The 22,650-nt window shown below is 38.8% G+C and overlaps 1 protein-coding gene across 1 annotated transcript in view; it reads right to left on the bottom strand.

Moving 5' to 3' along the window:
- The window catches only part of LOC128640001 (cobalamin binding intrinsic factor), a 102,551-nt gene extending 81,012 nt beyond the window's left edge, over window positions 1-21,539 (bottom strand). Inside the window, exons 1-4 of the mRNA XM_053692292.1 lie at window positions 21,387-21,539; window positions 16,765-16,953; window positions 13,459-13,608; window positions 1,143-1,277 (exon numbers count right to left, since the gene is read on the bottom strand). Of these exons, the coding sequence (XP_053548267.1) occupies window positions 1,143-1,277; window positions 13,459-13,608; window positions 16,765-16,953; window positions 21,387-21,456 (544 nt within the window). The 5' untranslated portion in view covers window positions 21,457-21,539. The remainder of the gene's footprint in view (window positions 1-1,142; window positions 1,278-13,458; window positions 13,609-16,764; window positions 16,954-21,386) is intronic.
- Window positions 21,540-22,650: the final 1,111 nt, after the last annotated feature.

Genomic DNA, 22,650 nt, shown 5'->3' with positions numbered 1-22,650 from the left:
CTGCTCGCACCATCATAAATAGGACCCCTTGTCTCAAAACGTCACGTTTATTTTGTACCTTGTTGATGTATAAATAAAATAAAAGATTTCTATCATCTGTGCTGTGGACCCATCTATACAAATTATTACATTGGGGGTATTGGCACATGCCCTGTCTACATCGGCACTTCAGGTTCCTATGATACAGCTGCTGTTGCCCATTGGACTGTGATACATTGTCTCTCTAAGCTTGAGAGCCTTTCTGAATGTAGAACACATTCTGTGTAATTAACTAATTATTGTTGTTTAAGGACAAAGTCCTTCTCTACTTTAGTTCATGTTTACATAAATATGTATTGTCTTTCTCCTATGCATGTAATGTATTCATATATAGCTCTGCATATCGGCTATATATACATAAATGTTAAAAGTAATAATGTGATAGAATTCTAATGATATTAAATCTACAAATTTGTATCGGTAAAATTGAGATAAAAATGAATTTAATAAACTTGTTTGAAACAAGAGGTCACAATTTAAGGTTGGAGGAAAAGAGATTTAGGGGGGCGAATTATCATTGTGCGAGTGGACATGATCCGATATTGCGGTTCATGTCCGCTGCACATCGATAAATCCTGACAGCATACAGTCTTGGCATTTATCATTGCACCAGCAGTTCTTGTGAACTGCTGGTGCAATACCGCCCCCTGCAGATCCGCGGCCAATCGGCCGCTAGCATGGGGTGTCAATCAACCCGATCGTATTCGATCGGGTTGATTTCTGGCGATGTCTGTCTACCACCTCAGTGCAGGCGGACAGATTATGGAGCAGCCTGGAGGCTCGCCGGAAACATGGGGCATCAAGCTCCATACTTGATAAATATGCCCCTAATCTCCTGCAGCGGAAACGTTTTTTCACTGTAAGAGCAATAAAATTGTGGAACTCATTATCAAAGGAGGTAGTGAATGTGTGTGTTGGAATATTTAATAGCATTAATGCTTTTGTTATTAGAAAGTTATTGTTTACACCTATTTTTGTGGCCTATATACATGCAGACTTTACAAGGATATTTTTTTTAGGGGGGGGGGGGGTATTCCTGTGTGTGATTCAGGAGGTAACATAGCTTCATAGTGTAAGAAATAATTGTATATTGTGATACTTACCAACACCAGGATCTTTTGGAATATATTTAGCCAGTGCTTCCCCAGCCTGAAAAGCTTCAGGGCTAGACATCACACACAGAGCCAGAACATCAAGAGACACCTGATAGTAGGTGGTCAGCGGAGAGCCTTTTTTTTCTGCAAATGAAAGATTAATGGTTTATATTACCTTCATTTGTACATGCAAAATACCTTCCGTTTAAAAATGTATAGACTTATAGGGGCCGATATATTATCCTGCGGACGGATATGATCCGCTGTAGCGGATCATGTCCGCCGCACATCGATAAATGCCGACAGCGTGCGCTGTCGGCATTTATCATTGCACAAGCAATGGTGAACTGCTTGTGCAATGCCGCCCCCTGCAGATCTAGCAGGGGGTGTCAACCCGATCATATTCGATCAGGCGGATTGCTGTTCACCGCCTCAGAGAAGGCGGACTAATTAAGGAGCAGAGGTCTCCCCATAAGCTTCAATGAAGAGCACAGAAGAACACCTATCGCTCACGTGCTAACCCAACAGGAGTTATTGATATTTCACATTCCAGTGTTCTTCACATACAGGACAATGTTATTTTTATTGTAAATGCATATATATATATATATATACACATATATATATATATATATATATATTTGTATATATCTATACCTATATATCTATTCCTATATATAAATATATATATGTTGGTAGTAGAAAGGGGTTTTCTAATACCGCTTACAATGGTAATTCCTCATATGCATGTAGAGAAGGAAATACAAAAGAAAAGTACATATATCCCGGTGAGTGAAACCGAATTTTGGCAGTAACGACAAATGCACTTGATTAACTCACCTGTGGGATCACAGGGACCAGTGATCAACAATGTAGAACTACTAGGATATTTTCATCCAGATGTTAACTTCCTCCTAGGTGCAGTATAACACCCAGACAGTCTAATTGGGACTGAAAAGGTTTTGTAGGATCCCCCCTTTCTTGCTCCACTCCATATATGTGGACAGAGGGTGGGTGGAAGGCGTAGTTTGTATTAATATGAGCTGATGTGTGTGTGTGTATGGGTATTAAAAAATATTTGATTTAATTCAAATTGATTAAAACTTGAAAAAGATTAAAAAAGATACAAAATATCAGATATGATAAAAAAGAGATACATTTTAAAAATTAATTGTATATGAACCTATAATAAATATGAAACTAATTGGGGATAGCAAAAAAAAAAATACAAATATATATATATATATATTTATAAATTAATGATTCCTATGAAAAGATATAGAGGATGTTAAAAAAACAGTACTTTTTGGAATTCGTAGTTATTAAAAAATCCTTTAATTCGTAGTTGATAAAAATCTAAAATCTAAAAAACTAGGGCTGATAAAACACTTGATTGGATAGGTTGCGATTTTAGATATGAGCGTGGTACAATAGGATGTAAATTTTGTTAATAATATATTAGGATCTGTGCTAGAAAAAAGGTATTTGCCAAAAATATTCAGAGCTAGAGGCTGCTGTAGCAAAAAAATAATAATAAAAATATATGCACCTATACCAATATATCTAATACTATAGATATATAGATATAAATAAATATTTTACATTAACATTATCAGATATGTAGAAATATATATTTAACCCTTTGAATGCTAACAACAGCTCTGAGCCGTCGCAAATTGTCCCAGTCAGGTGCGGACGATGGTTCAGAGCCGTCGCTAGCACTCACCCACCTTGAGGGCAATCTGGAGCTCCCACCTACTCCCACACCTGCGAGCTGGCCTGAATAGTGAGAGGCATCGCCGGGGCTTCATGATTTGTGCAGTGACGACACGCACAATGATGTGATGACGTCACTGCGCAACTTTATTTAAAATTAACAATGGACAATATAGGGAAATGGGGGCAGCTACAGACCCCCAAGACCCACAGTTGGAAATCTGGTTAATCGCCTAACCTTTCCAATGGTATAAGACTTGGGGATCTGGAAAAAAAGGTAAAAAATAAATACATTTAAAAAAAAGTAAAAAAAAAAAAGCTCTAATCCAGCTTAGCACCCAGGTGGGAAATGGCTTAGCAGACAATAATACATTTTAAAAAAAATTATATCTGAAGAACATTGGAATGTAAAATATGCATTACGTGCTTCAGGTTTTGCGCTTTAGGTCTAACATGGTATCAGGTTAGTACACATGAAGAATTAGGCCTAGATTTAGAGTTTGGCGGTAGCCGTGAAAACCAGCGTTAGAGGCTCCTAACGCTGGTTTTAGGCTACCGCCGGTATTTGGAGTCAGTAAAAAAAGGGTCTAACGCTCACTTTTCAGCCGCGACTTTTCCATACCGCAGATCCCCTTACGTAAATTGCGTATCCTATCTTTTCAATGGGATCTTTCTAACTCCGGTATTTAGAGTCGTGGCTGAAGTGAGCGTTAGAAATCTAACGACCAAACTCCAGCCGCAGAAAAAAAACAGGAGTTAAGAGCTTTTTGGGCTAACGCCGGTTCATAAAGCTACTGTGCCCTAAAGTACACTAACACCCATAAACTACCTATGTACCCCTAAACTGAGTTCCCCCCACATCGCCGCCACTCGATTAAATTTTTTAACCCCTAATCTGCCGACCGCCACCTATGTTATACTTATGTACCCCTAATCTGCTGCCCCTAACACCGCCGACCCCTGTATTATATTTATTAACCCCTAACCTGCCCCCTACAACGTCGCCGCCAGCTACCTACAATAATTAACCCCTAATCTGCCGACCGCAAAGCGCCGCTACTTAAGTTATCCTTATGTACCCCTAATCTGCTGCCCCTAACACCGCCGACCCCTATATTATATTTATTAACCCCTAATCTGCCCCCCCACAACGTCGCCTCCACCTGCCTACACTTATTAACCCCTAATCTGCCGAGCGGACCGCACCGCTACTCTATTAAATTTATTAACCCCTAAAGCTAATTCTAACCCTAACTATAACACCCCCCTAAGTTAAATATAATTTTATTCTAACGAAATAAATTATCTCTTATTAAATAACTTATTCCTATTTAAAGCTAAATACTTACCTGTAAAATAAACCCTAATATAGCTACAATATAAAGAATAATTACATTGTAGCTATTTTAGGATTAATATTTATTTTACAGGCAACTTTGTAATTATTTTAACCAGGTACAATAGCTATTAAATAGTTAAGAACTATTTAATAGTTACCTAGTTAAAATAATAACAAAATTACCTGTAAAATAAATCCTAACCTAAGTTACAATTAAACCTAACACTATACTATCATTAAATTAATTAAATAAAATACCTACAATTACCTACAATTAAACCTAACACTACACTATCAATAAATTAATTAAATACAATAGCTACAAATAAATACAATGAAATAAACTAACTAAAGTACAAAAAATAAAAAAGAACTAAGTTACAAAAAATAAAAAAATATTTACAAACATAAGAAAAATCTTACAACAATTTTAAACTAATTACACCTACTCTAAACCCCCTAATAAAATAACAAAGCCCCCCAAAATAAAAAAAATGCCCTACCCTATTCTAAATTACTAAAGTTCAAAGCTCTTTTACCTTACCAGCCCTGAACAGGGCCCTTTGCGGGGCATGCCCCAAGAAGTTCAGCTCTTTTGCCTGTAAAAAAAAACATACAATACCCCCCCCCAACATTACAACCCACCACCCACATACCCCTAATCTAACCCAAACCCCCCTTAAATAAACCTAACACTAAGCCCCTGAAGATCTTCCTACCTTGTCTTCACCATACCAGGTTCACCGTTCGGTCCAGAAGAGCTCCTCCGATGTCCTGATCCAAGCCCAAGCGGGGTGCTGAAGATGTCCATGATCCGGTAGAAGTCTTCATCCAAGCGGGGCAGAAGAGGTCTTCCATCCGATTGAAGTCTTCATCCAAGCGGGGCAGAAGAGGTCTTCCATCCAATTGAAGTCTTCATCCAGGCGGCATCTTCTATCGACATCCATCTGGAGCGGAGCGGCAGCATCCTGAAGACCTCCGACGCGGAACATCCATCCTGTTCCGATCAGCCAATAGAATGCGAGCTCAATCTGATTGGCTGATTGGATCAGCCAATCGGATTGAACTTGATTCTGATTGGCTGATTCCATCAGCCAATCAGAATATTCCTACCTTAATTCCGATTGGCTGATAGAATCCTATCAGCCAATGGGAATTCGAGGGACGCCATCTTGGATGACGTCATTTAAAGGAACCGTCATTCGTCGTTCAGTCGTCGGCCAGGATGGATGTTCCGCTTCGGAGGTCTTCAGGATGCTGCCGCTCCGCTCCAGATGGATGTCGATAGAAGATGCCGCCTGGATGAAGACTTCAATCGGATGGAAGACCTCTTCTGCCCCGCTTGGATGAAGACTTCAATCGGATGGAAGACCTCTTCTGCCCCGCTTGGATGAAGACTTCTACCGGATCATGGACATCTTCAGCCCCCCGCTTGGGCTTGGATCAGGACATCGGAGGAGCTCTTCTGGACCGATCGGTGAACCTGGTATGGTGAAGACAAGGTAGGAAGATCTTCAGGGGCTTAGTGTTACGTTTATTTAAGGGGGGTTTGGGTTAGATTAGGGGTATGTGGGTGGTGGGTTGTAATGTTGGGGGGGGGTATTGTATGTTTTTTTTTACAGGCAAAAGAGCTGAACTTCTTGGGGCATGCCCCGCAAAGGGCCCTGTTCAGGGCTGGTAAGGTAAAAGAGCTTTGAACTTTAGTAATTTAGAATAGGGTAGGGCATTTTTTTATTTTGGGGGGCTTTGTTATTTTATTAGGGGGCTTAGAGTAGGTGTAATTAGTTTAAAATTGTTGTAAGATTTTTCTTATGTTTGTAAATATTTTTTTATTTTTTGTAACTTAGTTCTTTTTTATTTTTTGTACTTTAGTTAGTTTATTTAATTGTAGTTATTTGTAGATATTGTATTTAATTAATGTATTGATAGTGTAGTGTTAGGTTTAATTGTAGGTAATTGTAGGTATTTTATTTAATTAATTTAATGATAGTCTAGTGTTAGGTTTAATTGTAACTTAGGTTAGGATTTATTTTACAGGTAATTTTGTTATTATTTTAACTAGGTAACTATTAAATAGTTCTTAACTATTTAATAGCTATTGTACCTGGTTAAAATAATTATAAAGTTGCCTGTAAAATAAATATTAATCCTAAAATAGCTACAATGTAATTATAATTTATATTGTAGCTATATTAGGGTTTATTTTACAGGTAAGTATTTAGCTTTAAATAGGAATAATTTATTTAATAAGAGTTAATTTATTTCGTTAGATTTAAATTATATTTAATTTAGGGGGGTGTTAGTGTTAGGGTTAGACTTAGCTTTAGGGGTTTAAAAATTTATTAGAATAGCGGTGAGCTCCGGTCGGCAGATTAGGGGTTAATGTTTGAAGTTAGGTGTCGGCGATGTTAGGGAGGGCAGATTAGGGGTTAATACTATTCATTATAGGGTTAGTGAGGCGGATTAGGGGTTAATAACTTTATTATAATAGCGGTGCGGTCCGCTCGGCAGATTAGGGGTTAATAAGTGTAGGTAGGTAGCGGCGACGTTGTGGGGGGCAGATTAGGGGTTAATAAATATAATATAGGGGTCGGCGATGTTAGGGGCAGCAGATTAGGGGTACATAGGGATAATGTAAGTAGCGGCAGTTTACGGAGCGGCAGATTAGGGGTTAATAATAATATGCAGGGGTCAGCGATAGCGGCAGATTAGGGGTTAATAAGTGTAAGGCTAGGGGTGTTTAGACTCGGGGTACATGTTAGGGTGTTAGGTGCAAACGTAGGAAGTGTTTCCCCATAGCAAACAATGGGGCTGCGTTAGGAGCTGAACGCAGCTTTTTTGCAGGTGTTAGGTTTTTTTTCAGCTCAAACAGCCCCATTGTTTTCTATGGGGGAATCGTGCACGGGCACGTTTTTGAGGCTGGCCGCGTCCGTAAGCAACTCTGGTATCGAGAGTTGCAGTTGCGTTAAAAATGCTCTACGCTCCTTTTTTGGAGCCTAACGCAGCCATTCTGTGGACTCTCAATACCAGAGTTATTTTAAAGGTGCGGCCAAAAAAAAGGCAGCGTTAGCTACGCGGGTCGTTACCGACAAAACTCTAAATCTAGCCGTTAGTTATCTTAAAGTGTGCTATGTTAAAGGGACACTGAACCCAAATTTTTTTCTTTCGTGATTCAGAGAGAGCATGTAGTTTTAAACAACTTTCTATTTTACTCCTATTATCATTTTTCCTTCATTCTCTTGCTATCTTTATTTGAAAAAGAAGGCATCCAAGCTAAGGAACCAGCCAATTTTTGGTTCAGACCCTGGACAGCACTTGTTTATTGGTGGGTGAATTTATCCACCAATCAGCAAGAACAACCCAGGTTGTTCACCAAAAATGGGCCGGCATCTAAACTTACATTCTTGCTTTTCAAATAAAGATACCAAGAGAATGAAGAGAATTTGATAATAGGAGTAAATTAGAAAGTTGCTTAAAATTGCATGCTCTATCTGAATCACGAAAGAAAAAAATTGGGTTCAGTGTCCCTTTAATATTAAATATAAAATATTAATAGATACTGTAAAAAATACATATAGGAATAGATATATAGGTATATACAGATATGTCTAGAAATATCTATCTAAAATAACAATAACCTAAAAAGAGGTATGGTAATAGGTCCAGCACCAATTCACAGGTTAACATTCAATTTTTATACTTAAGTGTACGCAAGCCTGAGCGTCCTGCAGCTCCACACATATGTAGTCAAAGGAACAAAAGTGGCATCAGCACAGTATCTTCATAGAAAAGTAATCTTTATTCAAGTGACATAAAGGTAAAAACAGCAACGATACTGTGCTGGCGCCACTTTTGTTCCTTTGACTATATATATAGCAGGTAGGCCAGCACTCACAGTTATAGTTTCATCCACCCAGGGTGCTTCCATGGTATTGATAGTAACAGGAAATGAGGATGAACTCGCCACGGTTTTCAATGCTACCCTTTTAATGTAACGTTTTGAGGTGTTACCCCCTTTGTCAGACAATACAAAATAACAAAATTTTTTTGTATTGTCTGAGGAAGGCGGTAACACCTTGAAAGGTTACATTAAAAGGGTAGCATTGAAAACCGTGGCGAGTTCATCCTCATTTCCTGCTATATATATATATATATATATTCTTTATACATTCTTTATACATAGGTACACAGGTAAGCCTATGTCCACACTTTTGTCTTTTTTTAACTTTTGTATTCCCCCTGTATATACAATTTCACATCTTTATAGATATTGATTCAATGTTGATATATAACTTTATGTCAGTATATGCTCTATGTAAAGCTATATATTTCCCCTGTCTGTTCTCCTACACTGGACACTGTCTGCCTGTTACCTAAGTCCCCCTCATGATTTTTACGACACCTCCTCCTCTCCCTGCACTTTCTGTCTTCTTAGCTATTCTGTGTTTTAAGATACAATCTGTAAATTCCATTGAATTGGTCAGTATTGCTTCAGACTTGATAAAGGAAGAAACTCTTCCGAAAGCTTGTCAACTTATAAATGTATAGTTAGTCCAATAAAAAAAGTATCATTGCTTAATGCAATACTCTTGTTATTTTGATATATATATATATATATATATATATAAATATCCTATATTATAAAAGGCCAAGTGTGTTTGTCTGAAGCCGTCATGCGCAGCCGCAGTAGAGACAAACACACTTGGCCTTAGATCCCAGACACCTCGCGCGCACAGCTAACAGCTCACACATCCACACACCCACAAACTTGGCCGCACGCGCACCCTCGCACCCACACACAGCAACCCTTAACACACAAACCCGCACCCTCGCACCCACACACAGCCTATTATACCCACAAAAATTAACTTGGCCGCCCGCGCACGCGTACCCTCGCACCCACACACAGCCTATTATTAACTTGGCCGCACGCGCACCCTCGTACCCACACACAGATCTTGCCCGCACGCAGCGCCAGATGAATAGACACCTAACTTGGCCGTACACGCGCATGCGCACCCTCCACAAATGACTTGCCCGCACGCGCACGCGCACCCTCGCACCATCGCAGCGCAAGATCAATACACACAGGCGCGACTAGTCGCGTGACTACCATTTCAAAGCGTCGCGAGCCTAACAAAACTTAAAACTGCGCAACACACTCCAACACACTCCATTGAAAGCTCCGGAGTTATCTGTGCTACACAGAACTTGCTACACAGTACATAATATTTTAGTTTAAAAAAAAAAAAAAATGGGTCTGGACTTATATGTATAGAAAGGTCTTGCTCTGTACTTATGTATGTGCTACACAGCTCATAATATTTTACTCAATATTTTAGTTTAAAAAAAAAAAAAAAAAAGCTCTGTACTTATGTATGTGCTACACAGCACATAATATTTTAGTTTAAAAAAAATACATTTGTTCTGGACTTATGTATAGAAAAAAAAAATTAGTTAAAAAAAAAACAAATTGCCTCACGATTTATGTATGTGCTACACAGCACATAGAAAAAACATATTTGAGTAAAAAAAAAAAAAAAATTGATTTGGACTTATGTAAGTGCTACACAGCACATAGAAATTTTTTTTTTTACATTATAAAAAAAAAAAAATAGGTTGGATTAATAGGCTCATAAAAGAGCCCAACACTGTGCTACACAGCACATATAGGCTCATAAAAGAGACCAACACTGTGCTATATTTTAGTTTAAAAAAATTTGCTCTGTACTTATGTATGTGCTACACAGCACATAATATTTTAGTTTACAAAAAAATACATTTGTTCTAGACTTATGTATAGAAAAAAAATATTTTAGTTTAAAAAAAAAAAAATTGCCTCAGGATTTATGTATGTGCTACACAGCACATAGAAAAAACATATTTTAGTTAAAAAAAAAAATTGGATTAGGACTTATGTATGTGCTACACAGCACATAGAAAAAAAAAATATTTTTACTTAACAAAACAAAAAAGGCTGAATTAATAGGCTCATAAAAGAGCCCAACACTGTGCTACACACCACATATCCTATTATATAAAAGGCCAAGTGTGTTTGTCTGAAGCTGTCATGCGCAGTACAGACAGCACGAGGACAAACACACCTGACCTTTGAGTTCCTGCTCCTGCTGGTGATCCGATCTGCGCCGCGGTAGGAGTGGGCGTGACCGGACGTGGGCGGGGGCGTGGCCGGGGCGTGCCAGTGGGCGTGGCCTGGAGTGAGTGGTTGTGAGGGGGCGTGGCCTGGCATGAAGGGGCGTGGCCGGGCGCAGTCGCACGTTGGAAGATGGGAGAGAGATAGAGAGAGGGGAGAGAGATAGAGAGGGGAGAGAAAGAGAGGGGGAGAGAGACAGCAAAAGACAGGGGGGAGAAAGAGAGGGGGAGAGACAGCAAAAGACAGGGGGGAGAGAGACAGTAAAAGAGAGGGGGAGAGAGACAGCAAAAGAGACAAGGGGAAAGAGACAGCAAAAGAGAGAGGGGGAGAGAGACAGCAAAAGAGAAAGGGGGGAGAGACAGCAAAAGAGAGGGGGAGAGAGCGCAAAAGAGAGGGGGGAAGAGCACAAAAGAGGGGGGGGGGAGAGCGCAAAATAGAGGGGGGAAGAGAGACAACAAAAGAGAGAGGGGGAGAAAGACAGCAAAAGAGAGAGGGGGAGAGAGACAGCAAAAGAGAGGGGGAGAGAGACAGCAAAAGAGAGAGGGGGAGAGAGACAGCAAAAGAGAGAGGGGGAGAGAGACAGCAAAAGAGAGAGGGGGAGAGAGACAGCAAAAGAGAGGGGGGGAGAGAGACAGCAAAAGAGAGGGGGGATAGAGACAGCAAAAGAGAGAGGGGGAGAGAGACAGCAAAAGAGAGGGGGAGAGAGAGCAAAAGAGAGGGGGGAAGAGCGCAAAAGAGAGGGGGGAGAGAGAGCACAAAAGAGAGGGGGGAGAGAGACAGCAAAAGAGAGGGGGGAGAGAGACGGCAAAAGAGAGGGGAGAGAGACAGCAAAAGAGAGAGGGGGAGAGAGACAGCAAAAGAGAGAGGGGGAGAGAGCAAAAGAGAGGGGGAGAGAGCACAAAAGAGGGGGGAGAGAGCACAAAAGAGAGGGGGGAAGAGCGCAAAAGAGAGGGGGGAGAGAGAGCGCAAAAGAGAGGGGGCAGAGAGAGCGCAAAAGAGAGGGGGAACAGAGAGCGCAAAAGAGGGGGGAGAGAGAGCGCAAAAGAGAAGGGGGAGAGAGAGCACAAAAGAGAGGGGGGAGAGAGCACAAAAGAGAGGGGGGGGAGAGAGAGCGCAAAAGAGAGGGGGGTGAGAAACCGCAAAAGAGAGGGGGTGAGAGAGCGCAAAAGAGAGGGGGGTGAGAGAGCGCAAAAGAGAGGGGGGGTGAGAGAGCGCAAAAGAGAGGGGGGAGAGAGAGCGCAAAAGAGAGGGGGGAGAGAGAGCGCAAAAGAGAGGGGGGGAGAGAGAGCGCAAAAGAGAGGGGGGAGAGAGCGCAAAAGAGAGGGGGAGAGAGAGCGCAAAAGAGGGGGGGAGAGAGAGCGCAAAAGAGAGGGGGAGAGAGCGCAAAAGAGAGGGGGAGAGAGAGCGCAAAAGAGAGGGGGAAAAAGAGCGCAAAAGAGAGGGGGAGAGAGAGCGCAAAAGAGAGGGGGGAGAGAGAAGCAAAAGAGAGGGGGGAGAGAGATGGCAAAAGAGAGGGGGGAGATAGACAGCAAAAGAGAGGGGGGGAGAGAGACAGCAACAGAGAGAGGGGGAGAGAGACAGCAAAAGAGGGGGGAGAGAGACAGCAAAAGAGAGGGGGGGGGAGAGAGACAGCAAAAGAGAGAGGGGGAGAGAGACAGCAAAAGAGAGAGGGGGGAGAGAGACAGCAAAAGAGAGAGGGGGAGAGAGACAGCAAAAGAGAGGGGGAGAGAGCGCAAAAGAGAGGGCGGAAGAGCGCAAAAGAGAGGGGGAGAGAGAGCGCAAAAGAGAGGGTGGAGAGAGAGCGCCAAAGAGAGGGTGGAGAAAGAGCGCAAAAGAGAGAGGGGAGAGAGAGAGAGCGCAAAAGAGAGGGGGGGAGAGAGAGCTCAAAAGAGAGTGGGGAGAGAGAAAGCTCAAAAGAGAGGGGGAGAGAGAGAGCAAAAGAGAGGGGGAGGGAGAGAGCGCAAGAGGTGGGACCGCTGTACTGCAAAAAATGGCCCGTGTGAACAGGCTTTAGGACTAGTATATATATAAATATTATAGCCCTTTGCAGTCATAAACATGGCCATATACCAAGAAATCTTATGATTATTTTTTATTAATATGTATATGAATAATTTCATCAGATAGTGTTTATATGAGTGTAATAATTTATTTTAATGTATTTATGTTGTGTTTGGTGCAACTTTTATTTAATCCCTACCCCTTTATGCTAACCAGCGTTAAATTCGATTGCGCTCGAGTTAACTCATTTACTTTCAACTTGTAATACGCAAGCAAATTAATGTGCCCACAATATTCGAAAATCACTTGCGTGCATACTTTAGCGCACCACTTTTAATCTAGCCCATTATCTTTAAATCAATTTATGTTAAATAATGCAATTAATTTGTGCTTTGGATATCTTAAATAACATTTATAAATACTTGAAAAAGGTTATAGTATTGCAAAGTAGTACATTGCCACCCTGCTGGCAACATTTTGTTTGTGGAGAACACTATATATATATATATATATATATATATATATATATATATATATATATATATAGTATATATATATATATTAGCACTCAATTGGATACAATAAAATTAATAGTTAGTATGGGTATGTATATACACAATTAAAATGATTGTAAAATTTAAGGAATTAAAGCCCAGTATCTAAAGATACTCTTAAAAACAGGGGCACTTTAATTTCTAAATCTTAACTCTTTAACTTCTTAACTTTAAAAAAAAATAAAAAATACTTACCATTTTGTTACGGTAAACAGAGCACCGATCCTCTGCCCGCTTCTCATTCTGTATTTTGCAGATCGATGACGAATCCGGCTTCCTCCAATTGCTGCGTGTCCCCACTGACGTCCAGCTCATGTGGCACGCAACGATTGGAGGAAGCCGGATTCGTCATTGATATGCAAAATACAGAGGGAGAAGTGGGTGGAGAATCGGCGGTCTGTTTACTGTAACAAAATGGTATTTTTTTTTCAAAAAAGTGTGATTGTAAAGTTTAATGAATTAAAGTGCCCCTATTTTTAAGAGTATTTTTAGATACTGGGCTTTAATTCTTTATTTAGTAAGCGTTTAAGCTAGCACAATCTTATCTGTAAGTCAACTTACTTATGTTTGTTATCTCATCTTGGGTTTTCCTTTTAAGAACTTGAACAAGATCAATTTTTCCGCTGGAACAAGGTAGATTAGTGGGATCAAAGCAGGTAGAACGGAGAGCGAGGACATAGAGTGCAACCTTTCCTGACGTGAAGGTCAAACCTGTGAAATGAGAAGATTTTTTAAGCATGCGTATATTTTAGTGTAGAGATAGAAAGACTTATTATTAGAAATACAGGTGGCCCTCGTTTTACAACGGTTCAATTTACACCGTTTCAGAATAACAACCTTTTTTTCCAGTCATGTGACTGCTATTGAAAAGCATTGAGAAGCAGTGCATTTATTAAAATAGCCAGTAGGTGGAGCTGTCCGCTTGTGTTGCAGTAAAGCCAAGCAAGCTGAAATTAATCAGTTTAATCAGACCTGAGCTATCGAGCAGATTTCAAAGGAACAAGATCTTCCTGTCTATAAATCAGTCCAGATTGGAATGCATAGAAAGAACTGTTTGCAGAAAAATGCAAGTGAAGTCTGTGTTGTGTGATTATTTTATTAGGTTTATAATGCTGTTTAGCAAATGTTTTTGTTCATTTAACTTAGTTTAATTATATATTCTGTGTTGTGTGATTATTTTATTAGGTTTATAATGCTGTTTAGCATTTAAAGTCTTCATTTCAAAGCTTTAAAAATAATGTATTAGGTGTTACTTATGACAATTTTGAGAGGGGCCTGGAACCTATCTCCCTCACTTCCCATTGACTTACATTATAAACTGGGTTTCAATTTACAACGGTTTCGATTTACAACCATTCCTTCTGGAACCTAACCCCGACGTAAACTGAGGGCTACCTGTACTAGGTCATTAGATAACTTAGTAGGTAATTTATATGGCAAGAATAAAGTTTAGGGGAACATTAAACTCAAAAATGAATTTCCCATATCTTATTTAACAAATGTACATTGTTTTGCATATTTTATTATTTATTTTGCTTGCTTTTGCTGTAAATACTCCTGACACCTCTGACAATTGTGCTTTTTGATATGTTGCACCTTAGTGCTTATTTAAAGGGACAGCAAACCTTGTAATAAAAAGGTTTCTCGGTAGTCTTGCATTCAATTAACAACAGATGTAATCATTGCAGTTTCAAATAAGCTGTACAGCCATGATTGGACAAAAGAAAAAAAAAAAAAAAACACCAGAGAGAGACATAGAGAGCTGATATAGCAAACTTTTTATATTAACATTAATTACATTACCCAATGGGAGCCTCATAAAGGGACAGTAAAGTCAATGTTAAACTATTCTGGACTGGATAGAGCATGACATTTTAAACAACTTTCCAATTTACTTCTATTATCAATTTTTCTTAAAGGGGCATACTACTCATATGCTAAATCACTTGAAATTGATGCAGTATAACTGTAAAAAGCTGACAGGAAAATATCACCTGAGCATCTCTATGTAAAAAATGAAGATATTTTGCCTCACAATCTCCTCAGCTCAGCAGAGTAAGTTCTGTGTAAAAAGTTATACTCAGTTACTGCCCAGCTGCAGGTAAAAATAAAAAAAAAATGAAGAAATGAACAGCAGCCAATCAGCATCAGCATTGCTGAGGTCATGAACTCTTACTGTGATCTCATGAGATTTGACATAACTCTCATGAGATTTCATAGTAAGCTTCCTTTACCTGATTGGTGAAATAATATGAGAGTGCACGATGCTAGTCCCTTCAGATGTCCCAGGACAGACACACTAAAATGTTGCTTAGAAATCCTTTACAATGGGAGGTGGCTACTGAGGAACTTTTGAGGTAAAATATCTTTATTTTTTACATAGAGATGTTCAGGTGATATTTTCTAGTCAGCTTTTTACAGCTATGCTGCATCACTTTCAAGTGTTTAAACATTTGGGTATTATGGCCCTTTAATTCTCTTGGTATGCTTTGAGTCATTCTAGGGGAGCTCAGGAGCGTGCACATATGTCCTTAGCCACCTGGCAGCAGTGGTTGCGACAATGTTTATAGCAATGTTAGACATTGTTGCAAACACTGCTGCCATAGAGTGCTACAGAGTTGAACACTCCTAACCTCCTAGCAGGTTTACTCTTCAACAAAGGATACCAAAAGAACAAAGCAAATTTGATTTAAATAAAAGTAAATTGGAAAGTTATTTAAAATTGCATTCTCTATCTGAATCGTGAACATTTAATTTTGACTAGACTGTTTCTTTAAATGCACTAAAATAATATATACTGTATTATACATAATAGAGAATTTTTAGATGAGGACTTTTGTTTCCCTTTTAAATTACAGGAAAAGGGGGCAAAATACATAATGAAAGTGTATTGTATTTTATAAATTACGATATCAATTTTTTTTTTTTTCTTTCATATTCATTTATATGAATGTAACTATAGCTGTGTTAGGATTAATATTTTGGCATGAATATTTATGATGGTTAAAGTAGCATTACTCACAGGGGTTCATTTATCATTGTGCAGACGGACATGATCCTCTATAGCGAACCATGTCCGCCGCACATCGATAAATGCCGACAGCATACTAGCAGTTCTTGTTAACTGCTTGTGCAATACCGCCCCCTGCAGATTCACGGCCAATCGGCCGCTAGCAGGGGGTGTCAATCAACCCGATCGTATTTGATCGGGTTAATTTGTGGCGATTTCTGACTGCCGCCTCAGAGCAGGCGGACAGGTTATGGAGCAGCGGTCTTTAGGTCTTTTCGCCAGAAACACAGGGCATCAAGCTCCGTTCTGAGCTTGATAAATAGACCGCACAGGCTCTAGAACTGTTACAGGAAAGAGAATAAGTACATAAATATTAGTGTGATGGTCTATTCCAAATTAAACTTTCATGATTCAGATAGAGCTTGCAATTTTAAGCAACTTTCTAATTTACTCCTATTATCATTTTTTCTTCATTCTCTTGGTATCTTAATTTGAATGTAAGCTTAGGAGCCAGCCCATTTTCGGTTCAGCACCTGGGTAGCGCTTGCCGATTGGTGGCTGCATTTAGACACCAATCAGAAAGTGCTACCCAGGTGCTAAACCAAAAATAGACTGCCTCTTATGCTTACATTCTTGCTTTTTCAAATAAAGATACCAAGAGAACAAAGACAAAATGATAATAGGAGTAAATTAGAAAGTTGCTTAAATTTGCATGCTCTATTTGAATCATAAAAGTTTAATTTTGACTAGACTATTCCTTTAATCCATGAGACTTTATTGAGGTATATGTAATGACCAGTGTGATAGATAAGAGGCAGAGTTGAGTGAACTTGTGTATCGGTTTTACAATCCCTTACCCTGCTGAACTTTTTTCACTGCATCTTCCACAAGTTGTTCTTTTAACATTTTGATGGCTTTGCTGTTGAAGTTTTTTCCTAGAGTCAATGCTAGTAGGACACTTGGGTCTGGTGCAATACATGGTGCCACAGTATGTGCTAAGTCCAGCTCCAAGGCACTAACCAATCCCTTCTTAACATCTGGTACAGCTGAGGAACAAAAGAAATAAAATAAACATACAGTATTGCAAATATGGGAATGTACATGGAGGTACAAGGGGAGTATCGGCCTTCCCTGGATTTTTCTTCTTGCTTGCACTATGATAAATCTACCCCATAGTATGCATATATATAGTGTGTGTGTGTGTATTGCCTTTAAGAAATAAGTTTGTATTCTGCTTTTCTGTTTTCATAGCAGAGCTTATCTAGAAAAAGTGGGATGTAACATTCAGAGACAGATAGTGCTAGGCTAGTGTGAAAATATTTGTTTGTTATGAAAAACACTCTTAGCTAATTGAAATACCTTTTTAATAAAATAATATGATCGCCATACCGCTAGACACATCTGTAGGTTTAATTATTAGACTATCTTAGGGGGGCTGAGGAGTCTGCTAGATAATATCATGGAAAGAAGTTTCATACAACATCTGTAAGATTATCTGCCTGTATTTACTGAATTATGATGATTCTCTAAACTATTGTGCTAACCTACCTGTGTGGCACTGTACGCTGCCATTAATGCCTTATTCAAAAAACCAAAGATAAGTAATGCATTTACAGTTTATTAAGTGCTTAGTATAGCCATTATGTTTTAATACATTTACAAGCTGATAACTGATTTTTTGTTATTTTAAAAAGTTCATAATAAACACTGTTATTATTCTACTGCATTCTCGTGTGTGAGCTTCTCTTTTTCAGTATTATAGTAAGACCTAGTTTGCGCTTTCCCCAGCACCAGGTAGCCAATGACAAGAGACAAATGTGCCTAGCCACCAATCGCCAGCTAACTCCTGGTAGTGCAAGATATGTACATATTATTTTTCAACAAAGGATACCAAGATAACAAATTAAATTTGAGTGAAGGTAAAATTATCTTAAAACGACCTGCTGATTCTGATTCAGGCAAATATAAAGAGACATGAAACCAAACTTTAAACAACTGTACTTCTATCATTAAATTTTCTTTCTTGATATCTTTTATTTAAAAACCTTCAAGAGTATGCATGTGTCTGGAGCACTATATGGCAGCAGTTTTGCAAGAGATGCACTAGAAGGCAGCACTATTTCCTGTAATGTAAGTGATTCAGACACCTACCTAGGTAGCTCTTCAAACAAAGAATACCATGGGAATGAAGAACATTTGATAATAGAAGTAAAATGGAAAATTGCATAGTCTGAATCACAGAAAAAAAATGTTTGGGTTTTATATCCCATTAATTTTGGCTTTCTTACTCCTTTAAATTAATAAAAATGTTAAAAAAATAAAGTGACCACAGTAGTCTGTGACATGGTCCAGCCCCCCCGTAATGTATATAGTGGTACTCTATAGTGACACTGTTTACCCCCCGTCCCCCATGCTGGTACACAAACATGCACACATACATGCATAAATACACTCACAGTCACATACATACATACACACATACATACATGCATAAATACACTCACAGTCACATACATACACACACACATACATGCATACATGCATAAATACACACACAGTCACATACATACATACACACATACATACATGCATAAATACACTCACAGTCACATACATACATACACACATACACACATACATGCATAAATACACACACAGTCACATACATACATACACACACACACACACATACATGCATAAATACACACACAGTCACATACATACACACACACATACATACATGCATAAATACACTCACAGTCACATACATACATACACACATACATACATGCATAAATACACTCACAGTCACATACATACATACACACATACATACATGCATAAATACACTCACAGTCACATACATACATACACACATACACACATACATGCATAAATACACACACAGTCACATACATACATACACACATACATGCATAAATACACTCACAGTCACATACATACACACACATACATACATGCATAAATACACTCACAGTCACATACATACACACACACATACATACATGCATAAATACACACACAGTCACATACACACATACATACACACATACATGCATAAATACACTCAAAGTCACATACACACACATACATGCATAAATACACACACAGTCACATACATACATACACACACACACACACACATACATGCATAAATACACACACAGTCACATACATACACACACACATACATACATGCATAAATACACTCACAGTCACATACATACATACACACATACATACATGCATAAATACACTCACAGTCACATACATACACACACACATACATACATGCATAAATACACTCACAGTCACATACATACACACACATACATACATGCATAAATACACTCACAGTCACATACATACACACACACACATACATACATGCATAAATACACACACAGTCACATACACACATACATACACACATACATGCATAAATACACTCAAAGTCACATACACACACATACATGCATAAATACACACACAGTCACATACATACATACACACACACACACACATACATGCATAAATACACACACAGTCACATACATACATACACACACATACATGTATAAATACACTCAAAGTCACATACACACACACATACATGCATAAATACACACACAGTCACATACATACATACACACACACACATACATGTATAAATACACTCACAGTCACATACATACACACACACATACATACATGCATAAATACACACACAGTCACATACATACACACACACACACACACACATACATGCATAAATACACACACAGTCACATGCATATACACACACACATACATGCATACATAGACACACAGTCACATACATACATACACACACATACATGCATACATACACACACAGTCACATACATACACACATACATGCATAAATACACACACAGTCACATACATACACACACACACACATACATGCATAAATACACACACAGTCACATACATACACACACACATACATACATGCATAAATACACACACAGTCATATACATACACACACACATACATGCATAAATACACACACAGTCACATACATACACACACACATACATGCATAAATACACACACAGTCACATACATACATACACACACATACATGCATACATACACACACAGTCACATACATACACACATACATGCATGAATACACACACAGTCACATACATACACACACACACACATGCATGCATAAATACACACACAGTCACATACATACACACACACACATACATGCATAAATACACACACAGTCACATACAAACATACACACATACATGCATAAATACACACACAGTTACATACATATATACACACACACACACACATACATGCATAAATACACACAGAGTCACATACATACATACATACACACACACACACACACACACACACACATACATGCATAAATACACACACAGTCACATACAAACATACACACACACACACAAACATGCATAAATATACACACAGTCACATACATACATACACACACACACACACACACACACACACATACATGCATAAATACACACACAGTCACATACATATATACACACACACATAAACACCAATGGGTAAAACAGAAACACTAACCTCTGTAGTCAGAGACACTAGTGAAGCATCATGTCACATTCACATGATATCAGTACAGGCAGTGCCAGGTCAACGTTTTTTATTGTAAAAAATATATATATATATATATATTTTTTTTAAAAGCTGGCCCCCACCCTTGGGGCCCAGTCGCAATTGCGACCTCTGCACCCCCTGTAGTTTTGCCCCTGTATGTGTATATATATATATATATATATATATATATATATAACTGTAGAAATAAGCACTCACTGGTCTTCTAAACAAAATGTCTTTATTCTATATTCCAAAATGTCTTTATTACATATGGAATAAAGACATTTGTTTTGAAGACCAGTGAGTGCTTAAAGGGACAAGTCTACCATAGAATTGTTATTGTTTTAAAAGATAGATAATCCCTTTATTACCCATTCCCCAGTTTTGCACAACCAACACTGTTATATTAATAAACATTTTACCTCTGTGATTACCTTGTATCTAGGAAACTTCTTCCAGCCCCCTGACCACGTGACTGTGATCGACGGGGGCCTTCCTTGAACTCCCAGCAAAGTGAACTCCCAGCAAAAAAGCAGAGTGTAGTTGGGGAATTTCACTACTTCGGGCTTTACCCAGAGCTGCTTGGGTAATTTTAGGATTACCTGGGTAAGCCTAGGATTACCCGGATTTCGGACTTTACCCGTAACATATACAGTATATATACATGTACTGTAACCTATATAAATACACTAAATGCACTAGGGCTATTCATTAGAGGCTACAGTGACCTAATCTGCAAATAGAAGTAGTATTGCATCCCATGAACACCCCATCCCATGAACCTGATAGCAGAATACTCACTACAGACTGCATCAGCTCTGGTAGAACAGATGAATAGGAGAATCCCGGCACACACAGCGAGCCACTGCATCTTTAGTAGTTATACAATTAATTCTAACAAGCCTGCTTCCTTTATTTATATTGTTGCAGCATTTGGCCTTTAGCCATTTTCTATGTCACAATCAAATAATTACATGAAGTATTACATCCTCCTCCACCTTACAACAACTTACTGAAAAGTTTTGCAAATCTTAAACAACTTTAGATAAGAATACATAAATACTAGCAGTGGTAGAAAAATAAATGCATAACACATTTCATTCATTCTATTTATTTGACTGAGTTGTGTTTGTGCTGGATTGTGACCCATTATCTAAAATACTTTATTAAAGGGACAGTAAAGTCAATATTAAACTTTCATGATTCAAATAAAGCATGTATTTTTAAACAACTTTTTAATTTACTTCTATTATTACATTTGATTTGTTCCCTTGGTATCCTTTTTTTAAGAGCATATGTAGGTAGGCTCAGGAGCAGGAGTGCACTACTGGGAGCAAGCTGCTGATTGGTGGATGGATTGCTGGTGCGTATCATGTCCACCGCACATGGATAAATGCCGAAAGCATACGCTGTCTGCATTTATCATTGCACTAGCAGTTCTTGTGAACAGCTTGTGCAATGTCGCCCCCTGCAGGTTTGGCCGCTAGCAGGGGTGGTCAATCAGCCTGATCGTATTGGATTGGGTGGATTGATGTCTCCCGCGAGCCTGTAGTCTTGCACGGAAACAGGAGCATTAAGCTCCATTCGGAGCTTGATAAGTCACCCCCAATGTGTCTATAAAAAAATCATATATTTCCTCAGTTCCTTTATTCTTAATCCAATTTTTTTATTTCATGATTCAGATAGAGAAAGCAATTTTAAACAGCTTTCAAATTTACTCATATTATCAAATTTTATTCATTCTCTTGGAATCTTTATTTGAAAAAGCACAAATCTAAGCTTTGGAGCCAGCCCATTTTCGGTTCAGCCCCCTGGGTAGTGCTTGCTGATTAATGGCTACATTTAGCCACCAATCAACAAGCGCTATCTAGGTTCTGAACCAAAAATGGGCTGGCTCCTAAGATTACATTCCTTAGATTAGAAAGTTGCTTAAAATTGCACCCTCTATCTGAATAATGAAAGAACATTCCCTTTAAACACATTTCCTTTATTATGTGTTCAACCCCTAGTATAGTCAAAGTTGTGATCCTGTGCTGTTCCAGATTTGTATTTGTCTGGTGCACGG

This window comes from Bombina bombina, chromosome 9 (genome assembly GCF_027579735.1).
Source record: "Bombina bombina isolate aBomBom1 chromosome 9, aBomBom1.pri, whole genome shotgun sequence".
Taxonomy (NCBI): Eukaryota; Metazoa; Chordata; class Amphibia; order Anura; family Bombinatoridae; genus Bombina; species Bombina bombina.
The sequence above is the reverse complement of the archived record's forward strand: the minus strand, read 5'-3'. Positions and strand labels throughout refer to the sequence as shown.